At 41.2% G+C, this 21,026-nt stretch overlaps 1 protein-coding gene across 2 annotated transcripts in view; it reads right to left on the bottom strand.

Annotated features, from left to right (window-relative positions):
• smad2 (SMAD family member 2) overlaps positions 1-21,026 on the bottom strand; it is a 133,081-nt gene that overhangs the window by 71,834 nt on the left and 40,221 nt on the right. Inside the window, exon 2 of one of the 2 annotated variants that reach the window (XM_085975165.1) lies at positions 7,480-7,569. The exons of the other annotated variant lie outside the window; for it this stretch is intronic. Within the exon in view, the coding sequence (XP_085831291.1) occupies positions 7,480-7,569 (90 nt within the window). The remainder of the gene's footprint in view (positions 1-7,479; positions 7,570-21,026) is intronic. 2 annotated transcript variants of the gene reach the window in all.

The following is a 21,026-nucleotide window of genomic DNA, read 5'->3' as shown; positions in this document are numbered from 1 at the left end:
AGGGAAGGAGACAGGAGAGAAGGGCCCAAGAGAAGACTCAGGCCCATGCGAATGGACACCAGAAATTCAAGTTACATAGGCATGGCAAACATTAGGAGAGATGTGTCCTCGTTGTAAACAAGGCACAGGGAGAAGAAAAAGATGACAGGTTTAATTCTAAAATATAATTGCTGAGAGCAGCATTATGGAGGGGCTGAATTTATTTACAACACTAGTTACTCAAACTTACTGCTTTCCTCCCAACTTCTTTCCCACTGGCTAAACTGGTGACTTCTCTCCTGGCTGAACTCACTGTTCCTTTCCCATTCAACCACTGGCTGAAATTCCTTGCTAGTCCTCCACAGGATGGCTGCTCTTGTGCAGTTTTCTACATGAAGAAACTTAGCAAAGAGCTTCGACCACTGAGTACATGAATTTGTGATATAAATTAGGAACCAGCGAGGGCCTAATTTCTGCATAATTTCCAATTAGTCTGCAGAAAATAAGACACTATAACGAACCAAATGAAAGCTAATTATAAAAGACAAATAGCTGCAACAGAAACCGAATAAAACTAGGTTAAACTAATACTGAAGAGATTCTGGAGACATTCCAGACTATGTGAGACATCATGAGATAAAATTATAACAAACTTAGATCATAAATGCACAAACTTCTTCCATTAGTCGATATTACATGCCACAACTAACTTTGTTCCAAATGGTCAGGCAGCTGGTACTGACAACTGTGACACTGCAGTCTTTCAACGACCCAGACTGTCAATCAAAATGTCTCAAAATTCAGATCATCTACCCCATCAACAGAGAAAGTTCCTTTTGTTTAGTTCTTTATTCAACCACGGTGCCCCATAATTAGCTTGCTTGTTTTTGGTTTTTAGTGGAATACATGTCCCTTGAATTCTATTATTGCCCTATTAAACATTTCCCACTGTTTTTCTGTCTTTGTTTTTCAAGATTTTCTCCCAGTTTACCTTCTTTAGTTCCACCCTCATTTCCTCTTTTCCAATCTATTACTGTAGTCTTTGTCCTTATAGGTCACTCTCGATCCTAATCTTGAATCTTACAATGTTGTGATCACTACTACTAAGATGCTCTCCTACTCGTTTCTCCTATCTGTTCTGGTTCATTATCCATTACAAGATCCAGCAGTGATTCTTTTCTTGTTAGACTTCTTACGTACTAAGTGAGAAAGGAGTCCAATATACACTGTAAAAAATTGATTCCCTTCTCGTTGCTTCTTCCTGCCAGTTTATTTGGGGGTAGTTGAAATCTCCCATGATTATTATTCGATGCCAGCTACTCATCTGGGAAACTTGCCTACATATTTCTTCCTCCAATTCCCTTCCACTCTTTAGTGATCGAAAGTGTACTCCTATTAGGGCAATCGATCCCTTATCTTTTAACTCAATCCCTATATTCTGTATCTATCTTACTGCTCGTTAGATCCCTTTTTTACTACTTCCATTATGTTATATTTAACTATAGTATAGCTACTCTACCTCCTCTCCTTCCTTATGCATAATGTCCTGCAATATTTAGTTCCCAATCTTGTTCTCTGTCTAGCCATGTTTCAATCATCCCTACTATATCCAGATCCTCTCCACAAATTATTGCCTCCAGTTCGTCCATTTTGTTTTGAATACTATGTACATTGCTGTATAAACAAAGTTGTTTTAATTTATTATTCCTCTTTCGCAATCTTATTTTATTTCCTTTAATTTGTCCTTTACTCTCTTTTCCTGATCGTTATCGTTAGGTTTCTGTAATTTTTAGCAGTTCCTTCCCCCATGTCATGAGTTTGAAGTCTTATTTACAGCCCTAGTTATCCTTTCCATTAGGACCTTAGTCCCAGCCCAGTTCAGGTGTAGCCCATCCCAATGTACAGCTACTTCCTGTCCCAGTACTGGTGCCGGTGTCCCATGAAATGGAACCCTTCCTTCCCACACCACTCCTTTAGCCACGTGTTGACTTTCCTAATCTGTTGGTCCCTATGTCAATTTGCACGTGGCTCAGGTAATAATCCCGAGATTATGGGACAAGTTGAGCATGTTTCAGTGGGAGAGCATTTGGGGAACAGTGATCAGGTCATCAGAGGTTTAGAATAATTATGGAAAAAGACAAAGTACAGGAAACTCTCGATTTACCGGCAGCTAAATAACCGGAAATCTCTGTTAACTGGCAAAATTCAGGAGTAGGTTCAGGTAAGTTTTACTTCATATTAGTGGCAGTTCCTGGATCTGTAGCTGTGTAACTGGGGCTCCTACACTTGTTGCTAAGCAACAGGGGCGCTTGGTCTGTGGCCGGAGTTCCTGCACATGTTGCTAAGCAACAGGGAAGCCTGGATTTGTTGCTGTGTACGGAGCTCTCGTACCTTTTAACTATACCTCTCTGTAATCCGGACTTTTTGATAAACCGGCACCACACCGGTCCCGTCGGTGCCGGATACCAAAGAGTTTCCTGTACAATCAAAAGTAAAAATACGTAACTGGGGGAGGGCTAACTTCAGTGAGTTGAAAAGGGATCTGGCCTAGGCAGATTGGAATCAAAAATTGGTAGACAACAGAGTAATAAAACTGTTTGAACAATGGGAGGCTTTCAAAGAGGAGATGGTTCCAGTACAGAGCAACGTTTCCTCGAAGCTGTGCAGCCACACTGTTCTCTGCCGGTCCCACGTAGCCCGGGACTGGCTTTTCTAATGTTAAATTTCGTGCATGCGCAAAATTGTGAATGGGCCACGCACCCAAAGAGAGATTAGGGGGAACATTGGTACAGAGTAGACACATTCCTACAAGGTGGAAAGGAAGGGCATCCAAAGCTAGAGCTCCCTGCATGACTAGGTAGAGGGGTTAAACGGAGACCGAGAAAAGGAGGCTTATGACAATTGTACGGTTCATAATACAGTAGAGAACCAAACTGAATATAGAAAGTACAGAGGAGATATAAAAAAGGGAATAAGAGGGGCAAAGACAGAGTATGAGAATATATTAGCAGCTAACATAAAAGGGAACCCAAAAGTCTTCTACAAATACAAATAGTAAAAAGGGTAGTCAAAGGAAGGGTGGGGCCAAATAGGGACCAAAACAAAATAATCTTGTGGAGGCAGAAGGCATGGCTGAGGTACTAAATGAGTACTTTGCCTCTATCTTCACTAGAAGAGGATGCTGCCAATGTAGCAGTAAAGGAGGAGGCAGTAGCGATTTTGAATAGGATAAAAATAGATAAAGGAGGTCCTTAAAAGGTTGGCAGTCCTCAAAGTAGTAAAGTCCCCCGGTCCGGGTGGGATGCATCCCGAGTTACTGAGGGAAGCAAGGGTGGAACTTGCGACGGCTCTGGCCACAATCTGGGGTTGGTGCCAGAGACTGGAGGACTGCAAATACTACACCCGTTTAAAAAAGGAGGGGGGTAAACCCAGCAACTACAGGTGGTGGGGAAACTTTTAGAAGCAATAATCCAGGACAAACATAATTGCCATTTATAAAGTATGGGCTAATAAATGAAAGTCAGCACAGATTTGTTAAAGGCAAATCATGTCTGACTAACTTGTTCAAGTTCTTTGATGAAGTAATGGAGGGGGTTAACGCGGGTAATGCGGATGATGTGTCTGCCCATTTCTCTATGCATCAATAGGTTGCCCCAATTCCATGCACTTTTATTTTTGCTGTCATAGAGTCAGTGTCATAACGGCACAGGAGGCCGCCATTCAGCCCATCGAGTCCATGCCGGCTCTCTTAGAGCAATCCAGTCAGTCCCATTCCCCCGCAGCCCTGCAAGTTTATTTTCTTCAAGTGTCTATCCAGTTTCCCTTCCCCTTGAAAATATTGAGTGTCTCTGCTTCCATCGGCAGCGAATTCCAGGTCATCACCACTCACTGCGTAAAAAAGTTTTTCTCCCTGTATCGCTTACCCAAAACCTTAAATCTGTGTCCCCTAGTCCTTGTACCATCAACTAGTGGGAACAGCCTTTCCCTGTCAAGCCTATCCAAACCCGTCCTAATCTTGTACACCGCTATCAAATCACCCCTCAACCTCCTTTGCTCTAATGAAAACAAATCCAGCTTCTCCAATCTGTCCTTGTAGCTAAGATCCCCCATCCCCAGAACCATTCTGGTAAATCTCCTCTGCACCCGCTCAAGGGCACTTCACATTCTTCCTAAAGTGTGGTGACCAGAACTGGACGTAATACTCCAGTTGTGGCCTAACCAGTGCTTTATAAAGTTCAGCGTAACTTCTCTACTTTTATACTCAATACCTCTATTTATGAAGCCCAAGATCCCATATGCTTTGCTAACCACTCTCTCAGTATGTCCTGCCACCTTCAGGGACCTATGCACATTAACTATCAGGTCCCTCTGTCCCTGCACACACTCCCCTCATCAAAAACCCCTCGACCCCTCTTGTCCTTGCAAACTATCACCCCATCTTCAAACTTCCTTGCCTCGCCAAAGTTCTTGAACATATTGTCACCCCCTTCCCAAATCTATGCCCATCTTTCTTGCAAATCCATGCTTGACTTTGTCCAAACAAGTTTCCATCCCTGCCATAGCCCTTCTTCTTAGGCAGTCCCTCAGAACCAAGGATGACTTGCTTCCACATTAAAAATGAGTTTGCAGGTGACTGATGAGTCCAATGCGGGACCTACAGTCTCTGTCATAGGTGGGGCAGATGGTGGTTCAAGGGGCGGGTGGGTGGGGTGCTTGGGTTGACGTGCGCTCCTTGCGCTGCCTGCGCTTGGCTTCCGCTTGCTCCCGGCGAAGAGACTCGAGGTGTGCGGCGCCTTCCCGGATGCTTCTCCTCCACTTTGTGCGGTCTTGGGCCAGGGATTCCCAGGTGTTGGTGGGGATGTTACACTTTTTCAAGGAGGCTTTGAGGGTGTCCTTGAAGCCATAGCATTGAATTACTGAGGACATACCCAGTTCCAATTTTCCATTAGAAGGCATGATCTTTAAGTAATTTCAATGCCAAGGAGACGCAGCTTGACTCTTCCCTTAAGGAGGATATTTTATTCAGAACTCAAATGTTTCCCAAACTCTAACTAAAGAAACGCAAGAGTGTATAATAGTTATACAGATGATCAGCACAAATAATGCTAGTTGAATTTTAAGTACAGTATTAGTAGTATACTGCTTTCCAATAGTATGGTTGAATGAAAGGAGAGTTTGCAAGCATCTGCATATAATTAAGCAAGTACTTGCCAGACAGTCTGAACAATAGGCATAATTGGCCACTGAAGCATTCCACGAGCACTTGCCACATGCATGACTAAATAATCAGCATGTCCATGCATATACAGGTACTAAACATTTTCATTGTTTAAATAAGCCCAAGCATCTAATCTCCAACCAAACCTCAATTAGAGATGGTAGATATGCCTTCAAAAGCATTAGCCAACAACTAGAAAGTCATCAATTTATAAATTGGGAACTGTTTAAGGATGAAGGTTTACAAACCTGAAGTTACAATAGGTTTGTAATTGTAAAAACAATCAACTGAAAACTGCACAGGAGGGCAAAGGATACAAATAGCCTTTGAGCAATATCATAGCGTTCCACCAGAAACATATATAATCCAAAACACCAATGAAAGTATCCATTACAAGCCTTCAGAATGGTAGTGCAGAAAGTCAGTCAATACAGATGATTGAACTAATTATGGTTCTCAAAAGCCTTTCTGTCCCCCCATCAATAACTAGATAGCTAATCCAAGAATGAATTCTTTAGAACACATCTCTCCAACTCCAGGACAGAATAGTGCTTTGGACAATACAAAAAAAATCCTTGCCTCTGCTCTTTAGTATTTGAGATAAGCCAGAGAAAGCCACAGAAAAATTTTAAGGCCTCCAAAAATGACTTTCCTAGCCAGGGTGTGGGCATGTGTGTAGAAATGAAGGTTACTCTGGTTTCATGAATGTTAATTCAGCATGGGTGATTGGCCTAACAATGCAATAAGCCTTCACTGCATCAATGTCCAGATTTCCCAGCATCACAATACCAGTCCAATGAGCCAGAGAGAACCTTTGTCTACAAAGGCATATTTTCGTTCCTCACACTGAAGATATTTCTTCATAGATTGCTATGGTTTTCAGATAGATTAGTGATGTACATTAGGACCAAAACTATGTACAGTAATTTACCCATTTGCTCAGAGGCAATGGTACAAATGAGACCTGTGGGCCAACTACATGCTGCTGTGGCTCAGTTACTAGCACACTCGCCGGAGTCAGAAGGTTGTGGGTTCAAGTCCCACTCCAGGGACTTCAGCACATAAATCTAGGCAGACACTCCAGTGCAGTGCTGAGGGTGTGCTGCACTGTCAGAGGTGCAGTCTTTCGGGTGAGACATTAAACTGAGGCCCCGTCTGCTTTCTCAGGTGGACGGAAAAGATCCCATGGCACTATTTCGAAGAGGAGTAGGGAAGTTATCCTTGGTGTCCTGGCCAATATTAATCCCTCAATCAACATAACAAAAACAGTTTGTCTGGTCACTATCACATTGCTGTTTGTGGGAGCTTGCTGTGCGCAAATTGGCTGCTGCGTTTCCCCACATTACAACAGTGACTACACTCCAAAAGTACTTCATTGGCTGTAAAGCTCTTTGAGATGTCCGGTGGTCGTGAAAGGCGCTATATAAATATGTCTTTCTTTTCTTTCTTTTTAAGTTTGAGATATTATCAGCTGTACAAGCTGAAGCCATTTTTAAACTTCCACAGAATTTTCAGTAGACTGCAACATTTGAGCAAAAAGGACCAACTGTTAATCAAAGCCTTCTTGAAGTCAATCCTAAAAATTGTACAGATGAGAAAGTTGTAACTTGCACCATGATTACTGCGAATCAAAATCTCAAGTGCACAAGAATTAAGGTACAGATTAAAAATCTCATTACCACAGAAGTCCTCACCGATTGTCAAACTTACCCATCGTTCACAAAAGATAAAAACATGCAATAGTTTTTAAAACAGGGATTATTATAGCTACACTCTAGATTAGCATTTTTTCAAGTTACATTCCCATTACTGATTCCAACACTAGGTAAAATAGAAGAACCTAGCAAACAATATTTTGTTTAAAAAGTTAATCTGAAGTTAGCAGAAAGTTATGTAGCAACAGCTAGTGGAATTAGTTCTTTTAAAAACAAATACATGTCTTATTATTTGGCTTATAAATTATACAAGATTTGTCACAAAAACACATTAAAAACAGAAAATACTGGAAGTACACATTAGGCACATCTGCATCTGCAAAGAAAAAAGATAGGTTAACATTTTGGGTGTAGACCCTCTTTTCAGATGTTGGTGTACCTGCGTATTTCCACCACTCAGCTTTTATTTGCAATTTTATTTTATTACTAAATCCGTAAAGAAAGACAACTGAAAAGACACCAAAAGTGAATTCAAACATTGACAATTCTCAAATGCCCAATACCCACCAATTATTCCCAACATCCCACTGTGTGGAAGAACAGAGCTTTTAGTGACTGTATATTCACCTGGTTTGCTCAGGAAAGCTGTAAAGGCCTGTTGTATCCCACTGATCTACTGTACCAGGTGTACTCAGTCCCCAAATTTCAGAGCATGTGCTGTGCATAAAATTAGAAAAAAAAATGGGTAAACATGGGGCATGGTGTAGTGAAAAGCTGATGGAGGATCATACATGTTGACAAACATAAAATAAGTCTCTTTAAAATAAGAAATGTCAAGGTTCCACTCAAACAATAAGTTATTAGGAAAAAAATGGAGAATATGCATTTATTCAACTTACCATGGAAGCTTATTGCATTAGTGGTTGGTTTACCACAATGCATGCCAGGAACAAGACATTTTTCACAAAGCATAATTCAAAATAATGTTCTGTGTGATAAACAAGTAGGCACTTCACATTTCATATTTTACCCTTCACCCCAAAACTACAAAATATTGAACATAATCAAAGTAAAGAAGGAATTAAAGATAATGATATTTATTGAAAATGGCCATTAAATTTTGTTCAAATGACAATGCACCTTTTAAAACAAAACCGTACAGTATATGGGAAGTTGTGAATCTCTACTGCAATCGCAATATGCATTAAAATAAAATCGACTGACTGTAAAAGTGCACTGCAGCTTATCCTTTAGTTCAAGTTCTCCACACGTATACGAAGTAGCTTTTTCCATTTCCATCTGGCACTATTTCTTTGAGCACTTTTATGAATCCTAATTAGACACCATCAATACTGTGTCCTAGAGTAGGTGACAGATTTGCCAACTGCCTTTGCTAGATCATCTGGAGCAATAGGCATCAAATGAGCTAATCTTAAAAAAAAAAAATGCATAATGCAAATACAGGTGTATATATGGTTCCAAGACAAACAGTTTATGACCGCAGGCTACCGCAGTCACTAGCAAAAGGCTATTTATGAATAGTGTATACACAAAGGAATGTCAACAGTGGTCTTCCTTCCCCTCCAGCTAATGCTCTTCATGGTCCCTTGCCAAAACAGTCAGTTGCCTCCTTTCCACTTTTATTCCATCCAGATGGTAGTTGCTAGCTCTTGGAGAAAGCAGATTTTTTCGGCGTTCCTTCTCCAACTCTCATCTTGATATTTTGGCTGAAAATATCGCTCAATTGTTCCATTCTGCTAGACTACTTAAGACTAATATCAAGTTTTATTCCAGCCAGGTTAATCGGATCTCTGAACTGCAAGAGCAGCTCTGGTCCTGATGGTATTCCTACCATTATCCTAGAAATATATGCCTCCAAATTTAGCCCAGTCCCATGTCATCTCTTCAATCTCTACATATTCTTCACTTTGGAAATGCTCCTGTTCACTTTATTCCTAGAAAACGGACTCTTAAAACTACAACCCGTCGCCCTTATATCAGTTCTTTTTGAAGTTATACAAGTTCCAGATTCCCAACTTACTTCACCATTCATTTATCTCTGGAACTCTGCTTCTGAACATTTTGATGAATCATTCACCATTGCTTTGGATGAAATATTTAGCAGGTTCACATCCAAGCTACCATGTGTTCACAACCGTCCCTCAAATGACTCCAATTGTACCTCTCCCCATCTCTAGCTCTGTAATCTCCTCCAGCCCTACAACCCTCCGAGGTATCTGCGCTCCTCCAATTCTAGCCTCTTGAGCATCTCCAATTTTAATCGCTGGTGTCCGTGCCTTCAGCTGCCAAGGCCCCAAGCTCTGGAATTCCCTCCCTAAATCTCACCGCCTCTCTTTCCTCCTTTAAGATGCTCCTTAAAACCTACCTCCATCTGCTTTAATATCTCCTTTTGTGGCTCAGTGGCAAATTTTGCTTGTTAACACTCCTGTGAAGCGCCTTGGGGTGTTTTACGTTAAAGGCGCTATATAAATACAAGTTGTTGTTACTTGATGGTTGAGCATGTGACTTTATCCATTAACTCAATGGTTATCAGAATTCAGCCTTCTCTTGCGTTGATCCTTCTTCAAATCCATTTTTTCATCTGGCCATTTACCACCCAACCATATCCACTCTCAATGTGTCAACTTCCTTCCGATTGTATGCCTTTTCTACTCCCAAGTTTAGTCCTCATATTGCAATATGGATTGCTACAGTTTACTCCATGCTCTCCAATATGACAATGAAAAAGAGCTCCACCTATCCAATTCTAACACACTTCCCCAGTCCTGTTCCCAGCTGTGCAACTAGTGCCACTATCCACTCGCTAAATGGCATTACAATACAGAAGGGGGGGGTAAAAACAGTAAAATAAAAATACGTGTCCCTCCCCCTCTTGCAGCAGGGCCTTTCTACCTCCCAATGGGATCAACTACGCTTTCCCAACAGGGTTTCTGTCTCCCAGTCCCTCAAACAGGGTCAATCTCTCCTTTCTTCCTGTTCACAAAAAGTTTCTTCCTCTCCCAGCCCAGCAACAAAGTATATTCCTTTCGACCAACACTCCCAGCATAGTGCCTTGCCAAAACCCCCAATAAAACTCATCCTGGCCACCATTTTTTTTCTAGGCTTTTAAAAAAAAAAGTCCCCAATTCCTGAAACTTACAAAACTGCTTTCCCCACATGGGAAAAGCCAATAACTAAATTATTTCCATTTCAAATATTCTACAAATTTACAAGAGGACGTTAGCTATTTGGAGAAGTTCTTTAGTTCTGTGATGCACTCAAAAGAACCCAATTTTTCAGGTGTTGAGCCCAATAAACTACTGGTGTAAAAGAACTTTAAAAACAAATCTAAAAACTTCATGCAAGGAAGACAAAAGGGCATGTTGTTTTGAAAGTATTTCCCTACAGCACTATACTACTTTATTAACCTTTTTGTAGATACAGTTTTAGTAGTCTATTGTTGACGTGTGGAGCATCTGAACTAAGGACAGCTTATAAAATATTGCCAATACTTTAATGTAAAATCTTCAAATGAAAACCAGAAGAAAATTATTGACAATTGGAGGCAATAGCTTGAAAAGTTACACATGCACAGTCCAGTTTGAACAGGCCAGCAAAAAGCACTAAAGAAAAGGAAATATAAGATAGCTGGATAATGGTTTCATCACCTGCACATATGGTCCTTTAATGATGTAGAGAAATTATACCGTGAATGAAAGATGTAATTTCTTAATGCAATTAAAAATGGTGTAAATGGCAACTGGAAGTATGGTGGGAAGAATGAACAGCAACAGCTATATATTTCCCACAAGACTAGAATCATAGAATTTTATAGCACTGAAAGAGGCCATTCAGCCCATCGCTTCCGTGTCGGCTCTTTGAAAGAGCTATCGAATTAGTCCTACTCCCCCCACTCATTACCCCATAGCCATGCAAACATTGCCTTTTCAAATATATATCCAATTCCCCATTGAAAGTTACTATTAAATCTGCATCCATCACCCTTGCAGGAAGTGCACTCCAGATCATAACTAATTCAACGCAAGATCTTTGTATCTTTTATTGGACATTAAAACTTATTAAAAAGACTTACTTAGATTTTAAACCTCTACAATTTCAGAATTAGAGCCCAGTAAAATATTAATTACAATAATTTTCTTCCCCTTGCTTTTTATCTCTTTCATCCACTCTCCCTGAAGGCAACAACTAATGCAGGGATATAGTTTCGCAAAGAGCAGCTGCCTTCTGGTAAATTGCTCGGTTAGCCATTCTTCAAGTGTAAGGATAGACATTAGTGTCACTGGACTACGTAATAATAGAAGCGTTTGACTTCAAGCTTAACGCCGTCCTTGTCCAACATATGTACGCACTTCCAACAGGGGTCACTGGATAATGATCTGGAGTCAAGACACCGGCTGATTTTTCCTCTTATTAACCCAGAGGGGCTGGGACTAATTGCAGCACCCTCGTCGAGATAACTCACAGATCCAGAGTTAAACTTAGGGCCTTCCTATTCTGCATAGCTCAGTGCCACACAGAGAGCTACACTGGGGGACCCCTACAATATGCTTGTAATGGAGGGGGACAAAAGCAACACACCCCTATTTTCTCCCAGTCCCGCAAATTTCCTGCTCAGCTGACACAATGCAGTCTAGAGGCCTCTCTGCAGGCTGCCAAAATTTTTCCTGGTCAACCTGTGAGGCACATTTGAGCAACAAAGGTACAATGACCGCCGAAGCCAAGTGCAAATTTCCATCAAGACTTGGAATAGAACTTGGTTCTCCTAATTAAGTCCTTGCACTCTTGCCACCAAGCTGCCAGGAGAAGATCTTCAAAACACACAAATATACTCATCTGTACAATTTATTTTAAAACACCAGTGTCCATAGTTTTAGGATTCTCACTGATTTAAATTTAAATCAAGGATTATGTAGCTTCTGATCTCTATTCAAGCACAATGTGCATTTCTTATTGAAAATAATACACCAGTGTTGGCACTAGAATGTCAATGAAGTATTATGGCGTCAATGAAACATCTGTACTATGACCACTTATTGATTTAGTCCTTCTAATCTTTGAATGTGGCTGGACAGTATTTTGAGTTATGGAACACTGGGGTGAAGTACTGGTGCTGACAGGTGATGGAAGTGATGGCAACATTTGGAAATGAGCATCAGTAAGTGCACTGGCACAAATATTTTTTTCTATAGTAGATTGGTAGCAATATGTCTAAATAAGCCTCGTGACAACAATGCATATGCTTAGAAAGATAGTTGTCACAATACTTCTCAAAATATTTATTAGAAAAAGGTCAATAAAAGTTTGGGGAAAAAAGCATAACAAATAACAGCACATAGTTCATTGAGGCTCATCCTTTTAGGCCCAGGGAAAGCGAGCTTATGCAATTCAAGATATTGGTAATGAACACAGCAGCTAAATATGCATCTTGCACAAGCTATGTATGGAAACTTTTTTTTTTTTTTTTTTATAAACTGAACAGTTATGTGTAAAGATTAAATTGAAAGATCTTAAATCTATCTACATGTGGGCTCTAAATTATTAATCAATCTAAAGAGACTGCGTAAGACCACTTCTAGCTGCTGACTCCACTATTCCGGTACAAAGAATGGCATGAATAAGGTTAAAAACCATTTAGCAGAACATACAACATTGACCAGTACAAAGAGTTTGGTCTATATGGAGCAAACCACATTATAGAATACACACTCTTACATTGCAATAGTTTCCAAGTGCAGCAAGGTAAATATCTCATTCAGCAAGATCCCCACAAGGTCATTCACAATCTGAAAAGTCTTTTAATTTAGGATTGGTTACAGAATTTGTAACAGGTCACAAAATATGAAATTAAAATCTTATCAAGATTCGTACATTACAAATGCAATTCAAGGATTGGACATAATACATAAGTTGCTATTCCTGAATTATATTTGACCCATTAACCTGAATAATTTTAAAGGGGGTGCAAGAATAGAGAGACCAAGGGGTTTACGTACACGAGTCTTTGAATTCCTTTATAAAAATGTAGAATACTTACTGGAACCTTTAAGAAAACAAATAATTAAAATCTTCTGAAGTTTAAGTTTAGCACACTAGAAAATCTGATTTTCCATTGTTGTATTGATTCCATTAAAACTGGACAAATTACAGAAGATTTCACAAACTAAAAAGGTATCAAAGAAAAAAGATCAAATCACCATGCCAAGCCAAAGATCAAGTCATCTACTGTACCAGGTAGAAACATCCTCAACCCCAGAATTACAAGCATTATACAACTAAAATCACCAATTGTTAAATAAACCAAAAAACAAAGCTTTTTGTAGATACCATGTTTACATATGTGCCAACATCAAGATTAGGGTCACCCATCATAGAATGATACAGCGCAGAAAGATACCATTCGGCCCATCATGGCTGTGCTGGCTCTTTGAAAGAGCTCTCCAATTAATCCCATTTCCGTGCTCTTTCCCCATAGCCCTGCAAATTTTTCCCTTTCAAGTATTTATCAAATTTATCATAACGAATCTGCTTCCCCCACCCTTTCAGGCAGTGCATTCCAGATCATCATAACTTGCAGCGTAAAATTGTTTCCTCAATTCGCCTCCAGTTCTTTGCCAATTACCTTAAATTTGTGCCTTCTGGTTACTGACCCTTCTGCCACTCTATCAAAACCATTCATGACGTTGAACACCGCTATCAAATCTCCCTTTAACCTTCTCTGCTCTCGGGAGAACAATCCCAATTCTCTAGTTTCTCCATGTAACTGAAGTCTTTCATCCCTGGTACCATTCGAGTAAACCTCCTCTGCAGCCTCTCCAAGGCCTTGACATCCTTCTTAAAGTGCGGTGCCCAGAATTGGCCACAATACTCCAGCTGGGGACTAACCAGTGATTTATAAAGGTTTAGCATTACTTTGCTTTTGGACTACATGCTTCTATTTATAAAGCCACAGGTCTCGTATGCCTTTTTAACACCCTTCTCAACTTGTCCTGCCACTTTCAAAGACTCGTGTACGTAAACTCCTAGGTCTCTATTCCTGCACCCCTTTTAAAATTGTACCATTTAGTTTATATTGCCTCTCAAAGTTCCCGCTAATTTTTTTTTTTTTTTTTTTTTAAACCAGGCTACGCAGCCCATTCAATTTCTCGCGTATGCATGGTTATTTCAAGCAGTCTGCACGGGACCTCCAGACCACTGCGTGGCTTAATGGGAACATTACTCTTCATTCTTCCTTCCAAAATGAATCACTTCACACTTCTTTGCATTAAATTTCATCTGCCATGTATCTACCCATTTCACCAGTCTGTCACTATCCTCCTCACTGTTTACTACATTTCCAAGTTTTGTGTCATCTGCAAACTTTGAAATTATGTCCTGTATACCCAAGTCCAGGTCATTAATATACATCAAAAAGAGCAGTGGTCCCAACACCAACCCCTGGAGGACACCACTGCAAATTTTCCTCCAGTCTGGTTTAATATACTCAAACAAAAAGCAGCGAGTCAAACTAAATTCATAGAATATGTACTGATCTCCTGTGGCGCTATCACAATCAAAAGAAAATGGTGTTACTTCCTGTATATATGTATGTTTCTCTCCTGCTAATTATTTTTTTCTCTGTACAACATTTCTTTAATAGTTATCTGTTCTCTGATTATCTGACTTTTTCTCACCCTTTCTCCCATTATCCACCTCTTCTGTGTGTCCCACTCTATGTTAAGTTAATGTATAATACAATTGTATTTTTTAAGCTGTAGCAAGAAGGCAGGTATTATGTATTGTCGTGAAGATGGGCAACAGGACAAGACTTGAGAAACCATCTTGGAGCTGCTGCATTATGCATAAATGAGAAAGAAATCAGGGAGGCTGGCTAGGTTGGAATGAGTTCTGGAAAGCATCTGTACCCCGGGTCTCCTTGTTGCCATCACCTTGAATCTTGAGCTGCAGTTTTAACCAGGTATTTGTCCATCCTAAACCGCTGCAACCGAGAGAAACTGGAGGTGCAGGCCCAGGCGAGAGCTGAAGCAAGAGCACAATCCCAAGGCGGTGAAGTAGGTAGGCCTGAATAGGGAAGGAGCAAAATCGCTCAAGGCTGTAATGGAGGCAAGATAGGGTGCCAGCTGCAGATCTGTCACAACATTTATAAGCTGGCATTTAGAGTCTGCTTAAAACCATACATGCCCCCGTAATACAACAGGAAGGTGGAAATTGTATTTCATTTGAAACTGACATGGCCACCTTCTAGTTCAATCTTTATTAATTCTGGAGAAATGGCATTCTTTTTGTCCTACACTAATTCAAAACTGATTTAAGTGTCAGCCTTGGCTCAGTGGTAGCACTCATCTCCAGTTCAGAAGGTTTTAAGTTCAAGCCCCACTTCAAGACATCTAGGCTAACACTTCAGTGCAGTACTGAAGGAAAACAACACCGTGAGGCTTTGCAGATGAGATGATAAACTGAGACCCTGTCTACCCACTTGGTGGATGTTAAAGATCCCATGACACTATTTGAAGAAGAGCAGAGGAGGTCTCGATGTTTAGACAAACATTTGCCCATCTACCACTACCATTAAAACAGATTATCTGGTCATTTATCTCACCGCTGTGCATAAATTGGCTGCTGCATTACATTACAGCAGTGACTACATTTCAAATGTACTTCAGTGGCTGGGGAGAAGTTTGAGACAGCCTCAGGTTGTGAAAAGCTTGGCTATATAAATTCAAGTTTCTTCTTTCTTTACATCCCTATACACTTATAAACCAAACAACCCCAACAAAGCCCAAGAGTATGGATAGGAGTGATTATGGTTTGTCATTCTTCAAATGGTATCATCCTTCATAAAGACCCTACAAGATAGGTCAGTTTAGTTACTGCATCCTTCACACAATCTAAGAGCCATACCAATTTTAGGACCGAGGAGGGATGGGGCCCTAGAGGGACACGTCTGTTGCCAGAATATGTCTACAGACACTACCCTGAACGTTAATCAATTTAAACAGTCATGTCTGGTAAGCATATGTGGAGAAGGCTCAAGAAAGCCCAGGAAGTAGTCATCAATTAAACTGAATAATCCTCAACCAGACATATGTGCCATTGAAATCTCTTATGGAATCCTGCTTTCATGGGAAATCCCACTATAAACAACAACTTGCATTTATAAAGCACCTTTAATGCAGAAGAACATAACAGGCACTTAAGTGTCCACATTTATCCCATAAATAAGCTGCAAAAAAAGGCTAATGCAATGTTAGCCTTTATCTCTTTAATCTACATATAGATTGGGCTAACCAATTTAGTAACAATACTGTGGAGGAGGAATTCCTAGAGTGTATACGGGATGGTTTCCTGGACCAACATGTCGAGGAACCAACTAGAGATCAGGCCATCTTAGGCTGGGTATTATGTAATGAAAAAGGATTAATTACTTTACTTGTTGTGCGAGGCCCCTTGGGGAGGAGCGATCATTAGATGATCGAATTCTTCATTAGATGATCGAATTCTTCATTAAGATGGAGAGTGAAGTAGTTGACTCAGAGACTAGGGTCCTGAATTTAAATAAAGGAAACTACGATGGTATGAGGCACGAGTTGGCTAGGATGGATTGGGGAATGTTACTTAAAGGGTTGATAGGCAATGGCAAACATTTAAAGATTGCATGGATGAACTACAGAATTTGTTCATCCCTGTTTGGCATAAAAATAAAACAAAAAAGGTGACTCAACCCTAACAAGGGAAATTAGGATAGCACAAGATCCAAGGAGAGGACATATAATTTGGCCAGAAAAAGCAGCAAACCTGAGGATCGGGAGCAGTTTAGGATTCAGCAAAGGAGGACAAAGGGATTAATTAAGAGGGGGAAAATAGATTATGAGAGTAAGCTTGCAGGGAACATAAAAACTGACCGTAAAAGCTTCTATAGATATGTGAAGAGAAAAAGATTGGTGAAGTCAAGCGTAGGTCCCTTGCAATCAGAATCAGGGGAATTTATAATGGGGAACAAAGAAATGGCAGACCAATTAAATACATACTTTGGTTCTGTCTTCACAAAGGAGGACACAAATAACCTCCCAGAGATGTCAGGGAACATAGGGTCTAATGAGAGGGAGGAATTGAATGTAATCAGTATTGTTAGGGAAATTGACGGGATTGAAGGCAGATAAATCCCCAGGGCCTGATAATCTACATCCTAGGGTACTTAAGGAAGTGGCCCTAGAAATAGTAGATGCATTGCTAGTCATCTTCCAAAATTCTATAGACTCGGGAACAGTTCCCATGGATTGGAGGATAGCTAATGTAATCCCACTATTTAAAAAAGGCGGTAGAGAGAAAACAGGGAAATATAGACCAGTAAGCCTGACATCGGTAGTGGGGAAAATGCTAGAGTCCATTATAAAAGATGTAATAGCATAGCACTTGGAAAACAGTGACAGGATCAGACAAAGTCAACATGGGTTTACAAAAGGTAAATCATGCTCGACTAATCTACTGGAATTTTTTGAGGATGTAACTGGTAGAATAGATAAGGGAGAACTAGTGGATGTGGTGTATTTGGACTTTCAGAAGGTTTTCTATAAGGTCCCGCATAAGAGATGGGATTGGGGGTAAGGTACTGTCTTGGATAGAGAACTGATTGGCAGACAGGAAGCAAAGAGTTGGAATAAACAGGTCTTTTTCCGAGTGGCAGGCAGTGACTAGTGGGGTACCGCAGGGGTCGGTGCTAGGACCCCAGCTATTCACAATATATATTAATGATCTAGACGAGGGAACTAGATGTAATAACTCCAAGTTTGCAGACGACACAAAGCTTGGTGGGCGTGTGTGCTGCGAGGAGGATGCAGAGAAACTCCTGTATGATTTGGACAGGTTGGGTGATTATACTGCATTTGCCATGCATCTGCCCAATGTGGATAAATGCATGGTTATCCACTTCGGTGGCAGAAACAGGACGACAGATTATCTGAATGGCAATAGATTGGGAAAAGGGGAAGTGCAACGAGACCTGGGTGTCCTTGTGCACCAGTCGCTGAAGGTAAGCATGCAGGTGCAGCAGGCGGTGAAGAAGGCAAATGGTATGTTGGCCTTCATAGCGAGAGGATTTGAGTACAGGAGCAAGGATGTCTTGCTGCAGTTGTACAGGGCCTTGGTGAGACCACACCTTGAGTATTGTGTGCAGTTTTGGTCGTCTTATCTGAGGAAGGATGTTCTTGCCTTGGAGAGAGTGCAGCAAAGATTCACCAGACTGGTACATGGGATGGCAGGAATGACGTATGAGGAGAGATTGGGTCGATTAGGCTTATATTCGCTGGAGTTTAGAAGAATGAGAGGGGATCTCATTGAAACTTATAAAATTCTAACAGGACTTGACAGACTAGATGCAGGAAGGATGTTCCCGATGGCAGGGGGTCCAGAACCAGGAGTCACAGTCTAAGGATAAGGGGTAAGCCATTTAGGACTGAGATGAGGAGGAATTTCTTCACCCAGAGAGTGGTGAACCTGTGGAATTCTCTACCACACAAGGCAGTTGAGGCCAATTCATTAAATATATTCAAGAAGAAGTTAGATATATTTCTTAAGGCTAAAGGGATCAAGGGATATGGGGAGAAAGCAGGGACAGGGTACTGAATTTGGATGATCAGCCATGATCTCATTAAATGGCGAGCAGGCTCGAGGGGCTGAATGGCCTACTCCTGCTCCTATCTTCTATGTTTCTATGTTTCTGTCTCAAGGGAGCTGGAATACAATGGGGTGGAAGTTGTCTCAAGCTCTGGTTAGACCACATCTGGAGTACGGTGTTCAGTTCTGGGCACCGCACCGCAGGAGGGATATATTGGCCTTTGAGGGGGTGCAGTGCAAATTCACCAGAATGATACCAGGCTAAAAAGTTTATATTATGAAGACAGTTTGTATAGACTAGGCTTGTATTCCCTTGAGTGTAGAAGATTAAGGGGTGATCAAATTCAGGTGTTTAAGATAATTGAAAGATTTGATAGGGTAGATAGAAAGATACTACTTCCTCTGGTGGGAGAGTTCAGAACAAGGGGGTATAACCTTAGAATGAGAGCTAAGCCATTCAGGGGTGATGTCAGGAAGCACTTCTTCACACAAAGGGCAGTGGCAATCTGGAACTCTCCCCAAAAAGCTGTTGCGGCTAGGTCAATTGGAAATTTCAAAATGGAGATTGATAAGACTTTTGTTAGGTCCAAGGCGAGTAAATGGAGTTACGGTACAGATCAGCCATGATCCAACAGAATGGCAGAACTGGCTCAAGTGGGATGAATGGCCTACTCCTGTTTCTATGTTACTGTACTACATAATTACCCGATAGACCTGTAGGTGGCACTGTTACAACAGTTTCACAAGGTGTCACACTTTGCCTTTTACTTTAACACCTACTATTCTATAGTGGCCAAAAAGCAAAATACTCCAGATGTTTCAAATCTGAAACAAACAGGAAACACTCAGCAGGTCCAGCAGTAATCCAGACAACATTGTCAGTTGATGTTTCAAATATAAATCCTTCCTCAGAACCGACAGATATTACAGATGAACATGCATTTAACATGGAACAGAATGGGGGGGGGGGGGGAGAAGAGAGACAGAAAAAGACATATAATGACCTGTAAAGTGCTTCAGTGGGAAAACAGCAAACGGTTAAAGGGCAGAAGGGATAGCCACAGGAGACAAAAGGAGGCATAATGAGATATCAAAGAAATGAAAGACAAATACAAGACATTCAAATGCTGGAAGAGCTAAAGGGGGATAGGTAAGTGAAATGGGCAGTATGAAAAACTAGCCAAGTGGAGGAGGCTCAGTCAGCCCAGGAGGCTGGTGGAAGAAAAGGATACAGATCACCCTGCCAGCAGTGTACTTGGGGTGGGAGGGTTGGTGGTTCCCTCCCCCAATGCCAACACATTTGTCACCTCCCCCATCCCTGAAAATGCTGGTACACCCAGCTTACAAGTTATTAAAGTCATTAAGGCCCAAGGGCCTTGTAGAAAGACAGAAGAGTGATTTTTTTTTTTTATAAACTGCTTTGACATTGCATGCAGCTAAAGGCACTGGTCACGGGGTGGCACTGCACAGTTTTCATTCTCTCTCCTCCCCCTCCCCACGTAGTTTTCAGCTTATCATCACAGTCGTCTTCGTTTTCAGTTTACCGAGATGAAGTAAGCGAGTTCATTTTTTTTTCCAGAAAACATTTAAGTTTTTTTTTAAAAACTTAATCTGAACTTAAAGTTGTCTTCTTTCCACCTTTCAGATATCAATGCCTCATCTTGTCACTTTTCAATGCCTCTGCTATGCCTCCACTGTTCAGCTAATTCACAGCCTGTTCTTGCCCACTGGCCCCAGTATCGCTCCTTCACAAGCGTGGATGCTTTTTTCAATCACCTCAGTACCATCTCCCTGCCCCCTACACCTCAGAGAAAGGTTTAAAAGCACGGATAAACAACCTCCTGCCAATTCACAAAACCCCATTCCCACTACAAACATACACAACTCTGGGCCAGAAGAGACATTGGGGGCCTGAAAGTTTCACATATTGGGGAAATAAAGAAAAATCAGAGCTATAGAGCGAGCAAGCACGTACAGGGCAAAAGAGCACGTGCAGAAAGATTGTAGGGTACACAAACAGTTTAGGAAAACACGACAATCAAGATATAAAAATCTTGGGAACGGGGTGACACAGAAACAAACGTTTAGCCGATAGGGACAGACAACTAACAGATACTAGGGCATAGCGCAAGTCTGCAGACATTCAACGATCAAGTAGCAGACAGAAACACAAAGAAAGAGCGATAGAGGGAAGACAAAAAGATATGGGGATATTTGTACATCACACAAAAAAAATCTCAAAGAAAACACCTCTTCAATGAATAAAGAGACAGGAAAAATCATCAGGTCAGCAGAGGACTCATCATGAGCAAAGCTACGGGAGAACTAGTATATTATTAAAAATCTTAATTACCTCTGCTCACCTTGGCCAATTATCTCCACCCTGTAACCCCACTTCAGCAGAACATTACACCTCATCTCGACTCCCTGGACTAAATCTCGACCGAGGCAGGCGGTGTCGGCTGGGGGGGGGGGGGGGGGGGGGGGGGCGGTGGGGGTTCTGTCGGGAAACCGGGAAGTTCGGGTTCCCCTGCGTGCTGTGG

This window comes from Somniosus microcephalus, chromosome 2 (genome assembly GCF_052327205.1).
Source record: "Somniosus microcephalus isolate GS21.2 chromosome 2, FLI_Smic_1.0, whole genome shotgun sequence".
Classification (NCBI taxonomy): Eukaryota; Metazoa; Chordata; class Chondrichthyes; order Squaliformes; family Somniosidae; genus Somniosus; species Somniosus microcephalus.
This window is presented reverse-complemented; position numbering and strand designations above follow the sequence as displayed.